The 19,134-nt window shown below is 44.5% G+C and overlaps 1 protein-coding gene across 1 annotated transcript in view; it reads left to right on the forward strand.

The window, feature by feature from the left end:
- Positions 1 to 19,134, forward strand: part of LOC135527958 (transmembrane and coiled-coil domains protein 1-like) — a 123,310-nt gene that overhangs the window by 22,236 nt on the left and 81,940 nt on the right. Inside the window, exons 2-3 of the mRNA XM_064956653.1 lie at positions 6,125 to 6,172; positions 8,219 to 8,532. Of these exons, the coding sequence (XP_064812725.1) occupies positions 6,166 to 6,172; positions 8,219 to 8,532 (321 nt within the window). The 5' untranslated portion in view covers positions 6,125 to 6,165. The remainder of the gene's footprint in view (positions 1 to 6,124; positions 6,173 to 8,218; positions 8,533 to 19,134) is intronic.

A 19,134-nucleotide genomic window follows, 5' to 3' on the forward strand; every position in this document is an offset into this window, starting at 1 on the left:
CTTACATAACCAGCAGTGATCTTATCATTGTTTCTTTTTTAAGTGAATGGATTTATTTGATTTGAACCAGGCTTACAGTGAGATGGCATGGCATGCCTGTCTGCCTGGTAAGCAAGGCTGAGCTGACTCCATCTCTCCATCTGGATTCAGTTGGCCATGCGGAGACAATGGTATCAGCAACAGGAAGACTGACATGGCCAATGAATGGACTGACTTGCAGTTAGGGCACAGGTCACGTGTGTGTGTGTGTGTCTGTGTGTCTGTGTGTGTGTGTGTGTGTGTTCCAGGGGCTTCCAGAAGGGCCAATGTCCTCATGGTCGTTGCTGGTTCACTTTTGACTGGGCCACAGTGATTCTGAGAAATGTGCTGACTCATCATGGCTGCACTGCCAACACAGGCTCTGACACCTGTTGTCTGTTTAATCATCAATGTCTGTGTGTGTCTGTGTGTCTGTGTGTGTGTGTGTGTGTGGGGGGGGGGGGGGGGGTCGTATAGGCCTATGCGAATGATTTGTGCCATAGTGGATGTATCATGTGTTGGCAGTGGCCAGTTACCAAGTCCCTTTCTGTGATTCCAGCAGCACCTGCTCCGAGGGTCAGGGTCAGACCAGGATAGAACAGAGCAGCACTGTCATGTCACTCAACAGTCCATCTGGCGAGTGACCGCACACTTTTTGATTTGAACAAAACCTTCAATACATATTGTCCCATTGTAGAAGTGCAAACACTTTCAAGAGGTAAAGGCGCTCAAAGTTGACCCATTTTGCATATACCCTACCATACCATGAGACGTCCATATCTTCATCACTGGAAAATATTAACGGTTGAGTTTAATATCATTTAAAAGCTTACCAACAGGTTTGTCAAACTGTTTTATAATTTCTTGAAAAAAAGTCATTTTTATTTGATTCTGTAACGTCAATTATCAGAAAATGTGGAAACTCAAGATGTTTTCATATTCGCATATATGTGTAGCTTAGACTTTATTGTCTATTGTTTTTGTGTTGAGAGACGGGGGGGGGGGGGTCCGTTGCCACTGTGAAGACCAGATAAAAATTCCACCTCTTCCTCCAAAACAAAAAATACACACTATGTTGTTGTTTGAATGTCAGGGTTGCTGTGTGTATGTGTCAGTGTTGGTATCTGTGTGAATGTGGCTGTGTGAATGTGTCAGTGTGGCTGTGTGAATGTGTCAGTGTATCTGTTGTGAATGTGTCAGTGTGGCTGTGTGAATGTCTCAGTGTTGCTGTGTGAATGTCATGGTGGCTGTGTGAATGTGGCTGTGTGAATGTGGCTGTCTGTGAATGTGTCAGTGTGGCTGTGTGAATGTGTCAGTGTGGCTGTGTGAATGTGGCTGTGTGAATGTGGCTGTCTGTGAATGTGTCAGTGTGGCTGTGTGAATGTGGCTGTGTGAATGTGTCAGTGTTGCTGTGTGAATGTGTCCGTGTGGCTGTGTGAATGTGGCTGTGTGTGAATGTGTCAGTGTGGCTGTGTGAATGTGTCATTGTGGCTGTGTGAATGTGTCAGTGTTGCCATGTGAATGTCATGGTGGCTGTGTGAATGTGTCAGTGTTGCTGGATGAATGTGTCAGTGTTTCCGTGTGAATGTGACAGTTTTTCTGTGTGAATTTGTCAGTGTTGGTGTGCGTGTGAATTTGTCAGTGTTGGTATCTGTGTGAATGTGTCTGTGTGGCTGTGTGAATGTGTCAGTGTGTCATTGTTGCTGTGTGAATGTGTCAGTGTGGCTGTGTGAATGTGGCTGTGTGAATGTGTCATTGTGGCTGTGTGAATGTGTCAGTGTTGCCGTGTGATTGTCTCAGTGTTGCTGTGTGAATGTCAGGGTGGCTGTATGAATGTGTCTGTCTGGCTGTGTGAATGTGTCAGTTTTGCTGTGTGAATGTTTTGCTGTGTGAATGTGTCAGTGTGGCTGTGTGAATGTGTCAGTGTGGCTGTGTGAATGTGTCAGTGTGGCTGTGTGAATGTGTCAGTGTGGCTGTGTGAATGTGTCAGTGTTGCTGTGTGAATGTGTCAGTGTTGCTGTGTGTATGTGTCAGTGTTGCTGTGTGAATGTGTCAGTGTGGCTGTGTGAATGTGTCAGTGTTGCTGTGTGAACGTGTTAGTGTGGCTGTGTGAATGTGTCAGGGTGGCTGTATGAATGTGTCTGTCTGGCTGTGTGAATGTGTCAGTTTTGCTGTGTGAATGTTTTGCTGTGTGAATGTGTCAGTGTGGCTGTGTGAATGTGTCAGTGTGGCTGTGTGAATGTGTCAGTGTGGCTGTGTGAATGTGTCAGTGTGGCTGTGTGAATGTGTCAGTGTTGCTGTGTGAATGTGTCAGTGTTGCTGTGTGAATGTGTCAGTGTTGCTGTGTGAATGTGTCAGTGTTGCTGTGTGAATGTGTTAGTGTGCCTGTGTGAATGTGTCAGTGTGGCTGTGTGAATGTGTCAGTGTTGCTGTGTGAATGTGGTTATGTGAATGTGTCAGTGTGGCTGTGTGAATGTGTCAGTGTTGCTGTGTGAATGTGGCTGTGTGGCTGTGTGAATGTGTCAGTGTTGCTGTGTGAATGTGTCAGTGTTGCTGTGTGAATGTGTTAGTGTGGCTGTGTGAATGTGTCAGTGTGGCTGTGTGAATGTGTCAGTGTGGCTGTGTGAATGTGTCAGTGTGGCTGTGTGAATGTGTCAGTGTTGCTGTGTGAATGTGGCTGTGTGAATGTGTCAGTGTTGCTGTGTGAATGTGTCAGTGTTGCTGTGTGAATGTGTGAATGTGTTAGTGTGGCTGTGTGAATGTGTCAGTGTTGCTGTGTGAATGTGTTAGTGTGGCTGTGTGAATGTGTCAGTGTGGCTGTGTGAATGTGTCAGTGTTGCTGTGTGAATGTGGTTATGTGAATGTGTCAGTGTGGCTGTGTGAATGTGTCAGTGTTGCTGTGTGAATGTGTCAGTGTGGCTGTGTGAATGTGTCAGTGTTGCTGTGTGAATGTGTCAGTGTGGCTGTGTGAATGTGTCAGTGTGGCTGTGTGAATGTGTCAGTGTGGCTGTGTGAATGTGTCAGTGTGGCTGTGTGAATGTGTCAGTGTTGCTGTGTGAATGTGTCAGTGTTGCTGTGTGAATGTGGCTGTGTGAATGTGTCAGTGTTGCTGTGTGAATGTGTCAGTGTTGCTGTGTGAATGTGTCAGTTTTGCTGTGTGAATGTGTCAGTGTTGCTGTGTGAATGTGTCAGTGTGGCTGTGTGAATGTGTCAGTGTGGCTGTGTGAATGTGTCAGTGTGGCTGTGTGAATGTGACAGTGTGGCTGTGTGAATGTGTCAGTGTTGCGGTGTGATTGTCTCAGTGTTGCTGTGTGAATGTCAGGGTCGCTGTATGAATGTGTCTGTCTGGCTGTGTGAATGTGTCAGTTTTGCTGTGTGTATGTCAGGGTGGCCGTGTGAATATCAGTGTTGCCGTGTGAATGTGCTAGTGTTTCCGTGTGAATGTCCATGTGGCTGTGTGAATATTGACAGTGTGGCTGTGTGAATGTATCAGTGTGGCTGTGTGAATGTATCTGTTTGGTGTGTGAATGTCAGTGTGGCTGTGTGAATATTGACAGTGTGGCTGTGTGAATGTATCTGTTTGGTGTGTGAATGTCAGTGTGGCTGTGTGAAAGTATCTGTTTGGCGTGTGAATGTCAGTGTGACTGTGTGAATATTGACAGTGTGACTGTGTGAATGTATCTGTTTGGCGTGTGAATGTCAGTGTGGCTGTGTGAATGTATCTGTTTGGTGTGTGAATGTCAGTGTGGCTGTGTGAATATTGACAGTGTGGCTGTGTGAATATTGACAGTGTTGGTGTGTGAATGTCAGTGTGGCTATGTGAATATTGACAGTGTTGGTGTGTGAATGTCAGTTTGGCGTGTGAATGTCAGTGTGGCTGTGTGAATATTGACAGTGTGGCTGTGTGAATATTGACAGTGTTGGTGTGTGAATGTCAGTGTGGCTGTGTGAATATTGACAGTGTTGGTGTGTGAATATTGACAGTGTTGGTGTGTGAATGTCAGTGTGGCTATGTGAATATTGACAGTGTTGGTGTGTGAATGTCAGTGTGGCTATGTGAATATTGACAGTGTTGGTGTGTGAATGTCAGTGTGGCTGTGTGAATATTGACAGTGTTGGTGTGTGAATGTCAGTGTGGCTGTGTGAATATTGACAGTGTTGGTGTGTGAATGTCAGTGTGGCTGTGTGAATATTGACAGTGTTGGTGTGTGAATGTCAGTTTGGCTATGTGAATGTCAGTGTTGCTGTGTGAATGGCTGTGTGCCTGTGTGAATGTCACTGAGGCTGTGTGAATGTCAGTGTGGCTGTATGAATTTTAGTCTGACTGTGTCAATGTCTGTATGACTGTGTGAATGTCAGTGTGATTGTGTCTGTGTGGCTGTAGGAATGTCAGTGTTGCTATCTGAATGTGTCAGTGTTGCTGTGAATGTATCTGTGTTGGTGTGTGAATGTCAGTTTGGCTGTGTGAATGTCAGTTTGGCTGTGCGAATGTTGCTGTGTGAATATGTCAGTGTTGCTGTAGTGTGCGTCACTGTGCCGTGTGCTGCTCTCTCCTCTCTCTGAGCCCATTGTGAAACTGAACAGCTGACTGTGCTAACTGGCTTTGACGTGGGCCCAGATTTTCAATGCTGCATTTGTGTAGATTGCATTTCTCTCTCTCTCTCTCTCTCTCTCTCTCTCTCTCTCTCTCTCTCTCTCTCTCTATCTGTCTCTCTGTCTCTCTGTCTCTCTGTCCCTCTGTCTGTCTCTCTGTCTCACTCTCTCTCTCTGTATCACTCTCACCCTCTCTCTCTCTCCCTCTGTATGTCTGTGTTTGTGTGCCCTGCGTTGGTGTGTATGTGTGATATAGTTGACTCTTATGACTGTGCAGCTGCTGGAATTTATACTGAACAAAAATATAAACTCAACATGTAACGTGTTGGTCCCATGTTTCATGAACTGAAATGAAAGATTAAAGAAATGTTCCACACACACAAAAAGCTTATTTCTCTCAAGTTTTGACCACAAATGTGTTTATATCCCTGTTAGATAGCATTTCTCCTTTTCCAAGATAATCCATCCACCTGACGGGTGTGGCATATCAAGAAGCTGATTAAACAGAATGATCATTACATAGGTGAACCTTGTGCTGGGGACAATAAAAGGCGACTCTAAAATGTGCAGTTTTGTCACACAACACAATACCATAGATTGACTGCAGGAATGTCCACCAAAGCTGTTGCCAGAAAATGTAATTTTCATTTCTCTACCATAAGTCGCCTCCAACATCGTTTTAGAGAATTTGGCAGTACGTCGAACTGGCCTCACAACTTCAGACCACGCCAGCCCAGGACCTCCACATCCAGTTCCTTCATCTGCTGGATCGTCTGAGGGGGTGCCAAGGAGTATTTATATCTATAAGAAGCCCTTGGCTGGGCTGGGCTCCCCATAGGCTGGGCTGGGCTCCCCCTTGCCTGGGCTGGGCTCACCTTGGCTGGGCTCGGCTCCCCCTTGGCTGGGCTTGGCTCCATAATGGCTCCGCCCTTGCGTGTGAAATCCATAGATTAGGGCCAAATGTATTTATTTCAATTGACTGATTTCCTTATATGAACTGTAACTCAGTAAAATCATTGAAATTGTTGCATGTTGCGTTTACATTTTTGTTCAGTATAGTTTGCATGTTTAACAGTTACTCCCCAGAGCTCACAATGTTCCTGACTTTGCCTTGTTTACCAACCCTCAGTGCCAATAGTCACTGTGTTTGACAAGCTGCCTTCTCTTCACACCAGGGATGTGTGTCTAAGGCCATTACTGTCTCTCCTCAACCTCATAGGAATTCATGTGGGTTGGGTTTGTTTGGGTTGTTGCAGGTTAGGTACATTTGTATAATGAGCCTGTGTTGCTGTGGGTTGTTGATTTTTTGAGGAAGTCATTCTCTCCAGACACCACTGTCACAGTAAGCAGAAGGACCTGTTTAGTGACGCCAAATGACCTCCTAGAGAATCCACCAGCAGACACACATGGCACGCAGCACACCCACACACACAATACTTGGGTGTTATATTTGATTGTATATAGATTAAGTAGATGTTTATTAGTCTCTCTCCCTCTCTCTCTCTCTCTACAGATGATCTTGGACACTGAGTCAGGCTTGGCAGCTTTGGGCTGATGTTAGGTGGGTCTTATTATTTACTTATTTCTCTCTTTTGTTTCTTTCTCCTATCCCCTTCCCCTAACTAACCCATAGCCTGTTTGTGTGTGTCTGTGGTGTTAATAGAAGTTGCCCCCTATATCTGGCCCAGGGTCAAGTCGACGGGCAACTCCAAGCAGTGTCTGTTCTAAAACGTCTTCCTGTGTACTTCCTTTTGTCCGTCCCTTATTTCCACCCACCTCATAACTCATTTCCTATCTTTCTGTGGGAGACTACTAGACGAGCATGATCTTTGAGCTGATTGGCAGATGCATGCAACCTTATGGACTCCCATTGCTCGCTGCTGAACTTTGTCCTCTCCTGTCCCACACCATCCTTTAAGAACAAATTCTTATTTACGATGATGGCCTCCCAGGGAATAGTGGGTAAACTCACTTGTTCAAGGGCAGAATGACAGATTTTTACCTTGTCAGCTCAGGGATTCGCTCCAGCAACCTTTCGGTTACTGGCCCAATGCTCTAACCACTAGGCTACCTGCTGCCCCAAATCTACCCTATTCAACCCTACTCTATCCTATCCTACCCTACTTTACCCTACCATACTATACACAACTCTACCCAACTCTAACCTAATCTACCCTACTATACTCTGCCCTACTATACTATACTCCACCCTACCCTACTATACACTACTCTACCCTACTCTACTCTACCATACTATACTCTACTCCACCCTACCCTACTATACTCTACCCTACTCTACCCTGCCCTACTCTACCCTGCTATACTCTACCCTACTCTACTATACTCCACCCTACCCTACTCTACCCTACCCTACTCTACTCTACCCTACTATACTCTACCCTACTATACTCTACTCTACCCTACTATACTCTACTGCACCCTACTCTACTCTACCCTACTCTACTCTGCCCTACTATACTATACTCTACTCTACTCCACCCTACCCTGCTCTACCATACTCCACCCTACTCTACTCTACCCTACTCTACTCTACCCTACTATAATCTACCCTATTCTACCCTACTATACTATACTATACTATACTCCACCCTACCCTACTCTACTCCACCCTACCCTACTCTACTCTACCCTACTATACTCTACTCCACCCTAACCTACTCTACTCTACCCTACTATACTCTACTCTACTCTATCCTACCCTACCCTACCCTACTCTACCCTACCCTACTATACTCTACTCTACTCCACCCTACCCTACTCTACCATACTATACTCTACTGCACTCTACTCTACTCGACCCTACCCTACTATACTCTACCCTACTCTACTCCACCCTACCCTACTCTACTCTACCCTACCCTACTCTACTCTATCCTACCCTACCCTACCCTACCCTACCCTACTATACTCTACCCCACTCTACTCTACCCTACTATACTCTACCCTGCTCTACTCTACCTACTCTATCCTACTCTACTATACTTACCCTACTCTACTATACTCTACACTACTCTACCCTACTATACTATACTCTACCATCCTCTACTCTACCCTACTATACTATACCCTACTCTAGTCTACTCTACCCTACTATACTATGCTCTACCCTACTCTACTCTACCCGACTCTACTCAATCTAGTTAGAAAGCTTAGCAAGACAAGAAGTTAATTACTGTACTCTCCTGTTCCAGTCCCACCTGTCTGACAAAGAGAGCGTAAACTATAACAACTCTCTATTCTACTCATAAGTTACCAATCCCCCTATCCTATCTCCCAACCACTCTAGTCCAGACCAGACCAGACCAGCCCTACTCCCCTGTCTATGAGAGTGCTGCATCATCGTATGCAGTGAGGGGATAGTGAGAGGCACCCAGGGGAATCAGGGCATAGAGGAAGGGTGAAGTACTCAGGCCTCTGAAACTGTTCCTCTCACTCAGACCACCACGTCCTCTCCAAAATTACACGGGAATGCCTGGAAGAGCATTGGCGTCCTGGGCCAGGGTGTGTAGCAGCTGTTCCAGCAGCAACGCAGACGTGTTGTCCTGACTTTGACTCCCCCCCTCTGGTGTTTTCCTTGCTTCCCCAGCTGGTCAGGGTGCCGGCCCTGTGGGCACCATGAGGCGAGGGACCAGCCTGCAGAGCCGGCGCAGTAAGGGGACAGGGGGGAACGGGACAGGGGCCGGAGTAGGAGACCGGGACCCCTCTCTGAGAGGCAGCCCCCAGGCCCCCCAGCGCCGGCCTACCTACGATGCACAGCAGCATTCCGTCCGCCCACGCTCCTCCTCCACCACTGACAACACCACACCAAGTAGCCCTTCCCTTGGTTACCACCCTGGATACGTGACGTCAGGCGACGTGGTGCTATCGTCAGGATACCAGTCCACGGAGGAGACAGAGAGGGTGAGTGATGTCAGCTGTCAATCATATGAGGGTCTTCTTTCGTCAGGGTTTATGGTCATGTTTTGTCTGGTAATGGATATGATACAGTCCTGTCGTACTCAGGTGGTCTGCATCATCCAACAGGCCTGCTCTTAAATATTGAGGAGAGCTTAAGCTCTGTGTTTGGAGTAGGACACATTTGTGTAATAATGTCCAGTAATGCTCCTGAGATGAGGCAGTGTTAATCCAGGCTCAGGTCAGAGGTACACACACACACACACACACACACACACACACACACACACACACACACATACACACACATGCAAATACTTGGGCCTACTCAGATCAGTCAGAAACAGGTATTCCTGAGTCCCGGCTACCCAAAGACTGTATTGGCACCCTTGATGGCCAAAAAGCTCTATTTTCAAGTCCTCCAACAAATTTAAACACCTGGAGTTTGCTAAAGGGTATTGCCACTTGGATTGGAACTGTTGCTATGGTCAGATGACATGACAATAGAGCTCTTTGGCCACGCTCACCAGTGGTGGGATTTGTGTTAGAAGAAAGATGTAAATGCAGAAAGAACCCCATACCTACTGTAAAATAGGTTAGTGGATCTTTGATTTAATTTCATTTTGATCGATTGGTCCTGGGGTCCTTGTTAACGTCAACTGCATCATGAACTTTACCAAGTACCAGGACATTTTAGCCAAAAACCTGTTTACCTCTGTCAGGAGGCTGAAACTTGACTGCACGTGGATCTTCCAGCAAGACAATAACCCAAGCACACATTCAAATCCCCAAAGAAATGGTTAATTGGACACAAAATCAACATTTTGCAATGGCCATCTCAGTCTCCGGACTTGAACCCCATTGAAAACCTGTGGTTTAAATTGAAGAGGGCAGTCCATATGAGCAGACGGAGGATATCAAGGACCTGGAAAGAATCTAGAGGAAAGATTCATGGAGGAATGGTCTAAGATCCTCCTAATGTGTTCTTCAATCTCATAAAACCTTTTAGAAAAAGGTTCAGTGCCATGATCCTTGCAAGCGGAGCTATTGAAAGGTATTGAAAATAGGGGTGCCAATAGTTTTGACCCATATCTTTTTGAGAAAATAAATGATTACTTTTTAAAGAAAATCGGTTTCTCTGACTAATTTGTATAAGTATAAAACAATATAATTCCCCCCCCCTACAATCTAGCTCAGTATTTGTATTATTTATTGTATACCGTCATTTTTGCTCATCTTCATCAAGAGTGCCGATCATTTCGGATACGACTCTACATCTGGAGCGACCCATCTGCTTGATATACGTTATCCTAGCAAGAAAGCCTCTCAAGATGTTTGAGAATGGTATGTTCAAGTGTAATTGTTGTCATGTAGTCAACAGAAGCTGCCTCTTAGATCAGACCAATTTTCTGCACAGGGCTGCTCAGATTCTGTCATTTTTAACATGATATGAGACGTGTGATGATGAATTAACCCCCTGGAGGAAGAACTAGTGCTGAATGTTCTAGAAACTCTGTCCATCACCATAATGTATCAAGGAGAGCTCCTGGTGTTGTAGGAGCACTGAGAATGTATGTCATTCTGTGGGAATAGGAAATGCTTGGCATGCTAGGGCAAGATGTGTGTGTGTGTTGTCCTCCTTTTCAGTATGTCTGTATGTTCTCTGAGAGAGGGGATGCTAGTCCATCTGTGGTAAGAGATGCATTGAGATGTGGTGGATATCTGTACCAGACACTGCTATCACCACACACACACACACACACACACACACACACACACACACACACACACACACACACACACACACACACACACACACACACACACACACACACACACACACACACACACACACACACACACACACACACACACACACAGCCTGGGGGACAGACGGTATGTAAGAATCGGCCTCTTGTGTCTGAAAGGACAGAGCTCTGTAACAAAGGAAGGCTGACAAAGAGGACGTGCAATACAGTATTCTCTTGCTTATCTAGCATGCTATGTTCTTTTTATACCCTCTGGTGAAGTAGACTCTCTTATTTTTTATTTAACTAGGCAAGTCAGTTAATAACAAATTATTATTTACAATGCCGGCCTACACCGGCCAAACCCGGACAATGCTGGGCCAATTGTGCACCGCCCTATGGGACTCCCAATCACGGCCGGTTGGGATACAGCCTTGATTCAAACCTGGATGTCTGTAGTGACGCCTCTAGCACTGAGATGCAGTGCCTTAGACTTCTGTGCCAGGTGAAAACTGTGCCCATTTGTGTTCACGTTACTTTATCCAACAGATGCCTTTAGTTGGGGCACCATGCCAGATTATTTTGTCATTCAACAACACTACTTATTGTTGCCAAGACAAGACAGACACTTTGACTAGAATAGATACAGACTGGCACCGGTAGGAGAATATCGATTTTCAGCCTTGCTCTTCTCTTGGTCAGATGACAGTGGTTTAGTATGAAGATGTGCAGAAACTGCTTCTCCAATAGAAATCTCTGGTCACGCTTGTAGGCGATGTCATGGCAATAGTTGGCTAGCTAAACTCATGCGTAGAAACACGTCACCAGGTCCAACGGTCGTCTTGCACCTAACTGCACATGCGCAGACCATCAAATCAAAGGCACTCCTTCGATATAAAGCAGTTTTTTACGATTGCTTACACACTAAAATTGAACTTTTCCCACCATTAGCAAAACCTTACACTCAAGGAGCAAAACACACGGCTAGATTTGCACAACTGTACGCACATTGTCAGCTTCACACTATTTGTGAAACATTACACACAGTGATTTGCAAAACACTAAACACACTTGTATACATCAGACACAGAAGTATATCATGATGTCACTTCCTTGCAATTCCAAAGCACTGACTGTCAAATTACCACACCTATGAGCCAATCTGTTAAACACAGCCATCAGGTGCACAAACACATGACTGCTAAATTGTAGACACACCAATCAGGTTTAAGCACTATAATAATGCAGCAGGTAGGTTCACCTGCCTTCAACCAAAATGGAAGGAGTCAGAAGAAGAGTGAGGGTGAGAGGAGGAGTACACAGAGGAGGAGGAGGAGGAGGTAAAGGAGGAGGAGGAGGTAGAGCAGGAAGAGGTGGAGAAGGAGGAGAAGGAGGTAGAGGAAGAGGCAGAGGCCGAGCCAGAGGTCGAGGAAGACCTGAAGCAGGAGGAGAACGTGCACAAAGAAGAAGAGGACCAAACTTATCAAATGACACTCGTGCAACACTAGTGGACCATGTTGTGAACCATGGATTGACGCTGATGGAGGCTGGACTGAGAGTTCAGCCAAATCTTAGCATAAGGACTTTTCGACAGGAAAACCGGTAGAAGATCTGTCTACAGTTAGTCATCAGCCGCTTACTGTATGCACCATATCAGCACTTGTGATACCCCTTGCTGTGACATTGTACAGTAAGTTACATGTATTATTCTCTACATAGGATTGAGGGTCGGGAACGACAAGGAGGAAGGGGGCCCATATTCATGCAAGAACAAGAGAAAGAAAATAAACATGGTTTTGGCCAATAATGCTATCAGGCTCAGAGAACTACTAGCCAACATTATCGGTGACCATGCCATTTTCAATAATGCTATCAGGCTCAGAGAACTACAAGCCAACATTATCGGTGACCATGCCATTTTCAATAATGCTATCAGGCTCAGAGAACTACAAGCCAACATTATCAGTGAACATGCCATTTTCAATAATGCTATCAGGCTCAGAGAACTACAAGCCAACATTATCGGTGACCATGCCATTTTCAATGATGTCCATCAGACTCAGAGAACTACAAGCCAACATTATCGGTGACCATGCCATTTTCAATAATGTCCATCAGGCTCAGAGAACTACAAGCCAACATTATCGGTGACCATGCCATTTTCAATGATGTCCATCAGGCTCAGAGAACTACAAGCCAACATTATCAGTGACCGTGCCATTTTCAATGATGTCCATCAGGGTCAGAGAACTACAAGCCAACATTATCGGTGACCGTGCCATTTTCAATAATGTCCATCAGGCTCAGAGAACTACAAGCCAACATTATCGGTGACCGTGCCATTTTCTATAATGTCCATCAGGCTCAGAGAACTACAAGCCAACATTATCGGTGACCATGCCATTTTCAATAATGTCCATCAGGCTCAGAGAACTACAAGCCAACATTATCAGTGACCATGCCATTTTCAATAATGTCCATCAGGCTCAGAGAACTACAAGCCAACATTATCAGTGACCGTGCCATTTTCAATGATGTCCATCAGGGTCAGAGAACTACAAGCCAACATTATCAGTGACCATGCCATTTTCAATACTGTCCATCAGGCTCAGAGAACTACAAGCCAACATTATCAGTGACCATGCCATTTTCAATAATGTCCATCAGGCTCAGAGAACTACAAGCCAACATTATCAGTGACCATGCCATTTTCAATACTGTCCATCAGGCTCAGAGAACTACAAGCCAACATTATCAGTGACCATGCCATTTTCAATAATGTCCATCAGGCTCAGAGAACTACAAGCCAACATTATCGGTGACCATGCCATTTTCAATAATGTCCATCAGGCTCAGAGAACTACAAGCCAACATTATCGGTGACCATGCCATTTTCAATAATGTCCATCAGGCTCAGAGAACTACAAGCCAACATTATCGGTGACCATGCCATTTTCAATAATGTCCATCAGGCTCAGAGAACTACAAGCCAACATCGGTGACCATGCCATTTTCAATAATGTCCATCAGGCTCAGAGAACTACAAGCCAACATCGGTGACCATGCCATTTTCAATAATGTCCATCAGGCTCAGAGAACTACAAGCCAACATTATCGATGACCATGCCATTTTCAATAATGTCCATCAGGCTCAGAGAACTACAAGCCAACATTATCGGTGACCATGCCATTTTCAATGATGTCCATCAGGCTCAGAGAACTACAAGCCAACATTATCAGTGACCATGCCATTTTCAATAATGTCCATCAGGCTCAGAGAACTACAAGCCAACATTATCGGTGACCATGCCATTTTCAATGATGTCCATCAGGCTCAGAGAACTACAAGCCAACATTATCAGTGACCATGCCATTTTCAATAATGTCCATCAGGCTCAGAGAACTACAAGCCAACATTATCAGTGACCGTGCCATTTTCAATGATGTCCATCAGGGTCAGAGAACTACAAGCCAACATTATCAGTGACCATGCCATTTTCAATACTGTCCATCAGGCTCAGAGAACTACAAGCCAACATTATCAGTGACCATGCCATTTTCAATAATGTCCATCAGGCTCAGAGAACTACAAGCCAACATTATCAGTGACCATGCCATTTTCAATACTGTCCATCAGGCTCAGAGAACTACAAGCCAACATTATCAGTGACCATGCCATTTTCAATAATGTCCATCAGGCTCAGAGAACTACAAGCCAACATTATCGGTGACCATGCCATTTTCAATAATGTCCATCAGGCTCAGAGAACTACAAGCCAACATTATCGGTGACCATGCCATTTTCAATAATGTCCATCAGGCTCAGAGAACTACAAGCCAACATTATCGGTGACCATGCCATTTTCAATAATGTCCATCAGGCTCAGAGAACTACAAGCCAACATCGGTGACCATGCCATTTTCAATAATGTCCATCAGGCTCAGAGAACTACAAGCCAACATCGGTGACCATGCCATTTTCAATAATGTCCATCAGGCTCAGAGAACTACAAGCCAACATTATCGATGACCATGCCATTTTCAATAATGTCCATCAGGCTCAGAGAACTACAAGCCAACATTATCGGTGACCATGCCATTTTCAATGATGTCCATCAGGCTCAGAGAACTACAAGCCAACATTATCAGTGACCATGCCATTTTCAATAATGTCCATCAGGCTCAGAGAACTACAAGCCAACATTATCAGTGACCGTGCCATTTTCAATGATGTCCATCAGGGTCAGAGAACTACAAGCCAACATTATCAGTGACCGTGCCATTTTCAATGATGTCCATCAGGCTCAGAGAACTACAAGCCAACATTATCAGTGACCGTGCCATTTTCAACGATGTCCATCAGGGTCAGAGAACTACAAGCCAACATTATCGGTGACCGTGCCATTTTCAATGATGTCCATCAGGCTCAGAGAACTACAAGGCAACATTATCAGTGACCGTGCCATTTTCAATAATGTCCATCAGGCTCAGAGAACTACAAGCCAACATTATCAGTGACCATGCCATTTTCAATAATGTCCATCAGGCTCAGAGAACTACAAGCCAATATTATCGGTGACCATGCCATTTTCAATGATGTCCATCAGGGTCAGAGAACTACAAGCCAACATTATCAGTGACCGTGCCATTTTCAATGATGTCCATCAGGCTCAGAGAACTACAAGCCAACATTATCAGTGACCATGCCATTTTCAATACTGTCCATCAGGTTCAGAGAACTACAAGCCAACATTATCAGTGACCATGCCATTTTCAATAATGTCCATCAGGCTCAGAGAACTACAAGCCAACATTATCAGTGACCATGCCATTTTCAATACTGTCCATCAGGCTCAGAGAACTACAAGCCAACATTATCAGTGACCATGCCATTTTCAATAATGTCCATCAGGCTCAGAGAACTACAAGCCAACATTATCGGTGACCATACCATTTTCAATAATGTCCATCAGGCTCAGAGAACTACAAGCCAACATTATCGGTGACCATGCCATTTTCAATAATGTCCATCAGGCTCAGAGAACTACAAGACAACATCGGTGACCATGCCATTTTCAATAATGTCCATCAGGCTCAGAGAACTACAAGCCAACATTATCGATGACCATGCCATTTTCAATAATGTCCATCAGGCTCAGAGAACTACAAGCCAACATTATCGGTGACCATGCCATTTTCAATGATGTCCATCAGGCTCAGAGAACTACAAGCCAACATTATCAGTGACCATGCCATTTTCAATAATGTCCATCAGGCTCAGAGAACTACAAGCCAACATTATCGGTGACCGTGCCATTTTCAATGATGTCCATCAGGCTCAGAGAACTACAAGCCAACATTATCAGTGACCGTGCCATTTTCAATAATGTCCATCAGGCTCAGAGAACTACAAGCCAACATTATCAGTGACCATGCCATTTTCAATAATGTCCATCAGGCTCAGAGAACTACAAGCCAATATTATTGGTGACCATGCCATTTTCAATGATGTCCATCAGGGTCAGAGAACTACAAGCCAACATTATCAGTGACCGTGCCATTTTCAATGATGTCCATCAGGCTCAGAGAACTACAAGCCAACATTATCAGTGACCATGCCATTTTCAATACTGTCCATCAGGTTCAGAGAACTACAAGCCAACATTATCAGTGACCATGCCATTTTCAATAATGTCCATCAGGCTCAGAGAACTACAAGCCAACATTATCAGTGACCATGCCATTTTCAATAATGTCCATCAGGCTCAGAGAACTACAAGCCAACATTATCGGTGACCATGCCATTTTCAATAATGTCCATCAGGCTCAGAGAACTACAAGCCAACATTATCGGTGACCATGCCATTTTCAATAATGTCCATCAGGCTCAGAGAACTACAAGACAACATCGGTGACCATGCCATTTTCAATAATGTCCATCAGGCTCAGAGAACTACAAGCCAACATTATCGATGACCATGCCATTTTCAATAATGTCCATCAGGCTCAGAGAACTACAAGCCAACATTATCGGTGACCATGCCATTTTCAATGATGTCCATCAGGCTCAGAGAACTACAAGCCAACATTATCAGTGACCATGCCATTTTCAATAATGTCCATCAGGCTCAGAGAACTACAAGCCAACATTATCGGTGACCGTGCCATTTTCAATGATGTCCATCAGGGTCAGAGAACTACAAGCCAACATTATCAGTGACCGTGCCATTTTCAATGATGTCCATCAGGGTCAGAGAACTACAAGCCAACATTATCAGTGACCGTGCCATTTTCAATGATGTCCATCAGGCTCAGAGAACTACAAGCCAACATTATCAGTGACCGTGCCATTTTCAATAATGTCCATCAGGCTCAGAGAACTACAAGCCAACATTATCGGTGAACATGCCATTTTCAATAATGTCCATCAGGCTCAGAGAACTACAAGCCAACATTATCGGTGAACATGCCATTTTCAATAATGTCCATCAGGCCCAGAGAACTACAAGCCAACATTATCGGTGAACATGCCATTTTCAATAATGTCCATCAGGTCTCAGAGAACTACAAGCCAACATTATCTGTGAACATGCCATTTTCAATAATGTCCATCAGGCTCAGAGAACTACAAGCCAACATTATCGGTGAACATGCCATTTTCAATAATATCCATCAGGCTCAGAGAACTACAAGCCAACATTATCGGTGACCATGCCATTTTCAATAATGTCCATCAGGCTCAGAGAACTACAAGCCAACATTATCGGTGACCATGCCATTTTCAATAATGTCCATCAGGCTCAGAGAACTACAAGCCAACATTATCAGTGACCGTGCCATTTTCAATAATGTCCATCAGGCTCAGAGAACTACAAGCCAACATTATCAGTGACCATGCCATTTTCAATAATGTCCATCAGGCTCAGAGAACTACAAGCCAATATTATCGGTGACCATGCCATTTTCAATGATGTCCATCAGGGTCAGAGAACTACAAGCCAACATTATCAGTGACCGTGCCATTTTCAATGATGTCCATCAGGCTCAGAGAACTACAAGCCAACATTATCAGTGAACATGCCATTTTCAATACTGTCCATCAGGTTCAGAGAACTACAAGCCAACATTATCAGTGACCATGCCATTTTCAATAATGTCCATCAGGCTCAGAGAACTACAAGCCAACATTATCAGTGACCATGCCATTTTCAATACTGTCCATCAGGCTCAGAGAACTACAAGCCAACATTATCAGTGACCATGCCATTTTCAATAATGTCCATCAGGCTCAGAGAACTACAAGCCAACATTATCGGTGACCATACCATTTTCAATAATGTCCATCAGGCTCAGAGAACTACAAGCCAACATTATCGGTGACCATGCCATTTTCAATAATGTCCATCAGGCTCAGAGAACTACAAGCCAACATTATCGGTGACCATGCCATTTTCAATAATGTCCATCAGGCTCAGAGAACTACAAGCCAACATTATCGGTGACCATGCCATTTTCAATGATGTCCATCAGGGTCAGAGAACTACAGGCCAACATTATCAGTGACCGTGCCATTTTCAATGATGTCCATCAGGGTCAGAGAACTACAAGCCAACATTATCAGTGACCGTGCCATTTTCAATGATGTCCATCAGGCTCAGAGAACTACAAGCCAACATTATCAGTGACCGTGCCATTTTCAATAATGTCCATCAGGCTCAGAGAACTACAAGCCAACATTATCAGTGACCGTGCCATTTTCAATAATGTCCATCAGGCTCAGAGAACTACAAGCCAACACTATCAGTGACCGTGCCATTTTCAATAATGTCCATCAGGCTCAGAGAACTACAAGCCAACATTATCAGTGACCGTGCCATTTTCAATAATGTCCATCAGGCTCAGAGAACTACAAGCCAACATTATCAGTGACCGTGCCATTTTCAATAATGTCCATCAGGCTCAGAGAACTACAAGCCAACATTATCAGTGACCGTGCCATTTTCAATAATGTCCATCAGGCTCAGAGAACTACAAGCCAACATTATCGGTGAACATGCCATTTTCAATAATGTCCATCAGGCTCAGAGAACTACAAGCCAACATTATCGGTTTACATGCCATTTTCAATAATGTCCATCAGGCTCAGAGAACTACAAGCCAACATTATCGGTGACCATGCCATTTTCAATAATGTCCATCAGGCTCAGAGAACTACAAGCCAACATTATCGGTGACCATGCCATTTTCAATAATGTCCATCAGGCTCAGAGAACTACAAGCCAACATTATCTGTGAACATGCCATTTTCAATAATGTCCATCAGGCTCAGAGCACTACAATCCAACATTATCGGTGAACATGCCATTTTCAATAATGTCCATCAGGCTCAGAGAACTACAAGCCAACATTATCGGTGAACATGCCATTTTCAATAATGTCCATCAGGCCCAGAGAACTACAAGCCAACATTATCGGTGAACATGCCATTTTCAATAATGTCCATCAGGTCTCAGAGATCTACAAGCCAACATTATCTGTGAACATGCCATTTTCAATAATGTCCATCAGGCTCAGAGAACTACAAGCCAACATTATCGGTGAACATGCCATTTTCAATAATATCCATCAGGCTCAGAGAACTACAAGCCAACATTATCGGTGACCATGCCATTTTCAATAATGTCCATCAGGCTCAGAGAACTACAAGCCAACATTATCGGTGACCATGCCATTTTCAATAATGTCCATCAGGCTCAGAGAACTACAAGCCAACATTATCGGTGACCATGCCATTTTCAATAATGTCCATCAGGCTCAGAGAACTACAAGCCAACATTATCGGTGACCATGCCATTTTCAA

Source organism: Oncorhynchus masou, chromosome 33 (assembly GCF_036934945.1).
Source record: "Oncorhynchus masou masou isolate Uvic2021 chromosome 33, UVic_Omas_1.1, whole genome shotgun sequence".
Taxonomy (NCBI): Eukaryota; Metazoa; Chordata; class Actinopteri; order Salmoniformes; family Salmonidae; genus Oncorhynchus; species Oncorhynchus masou.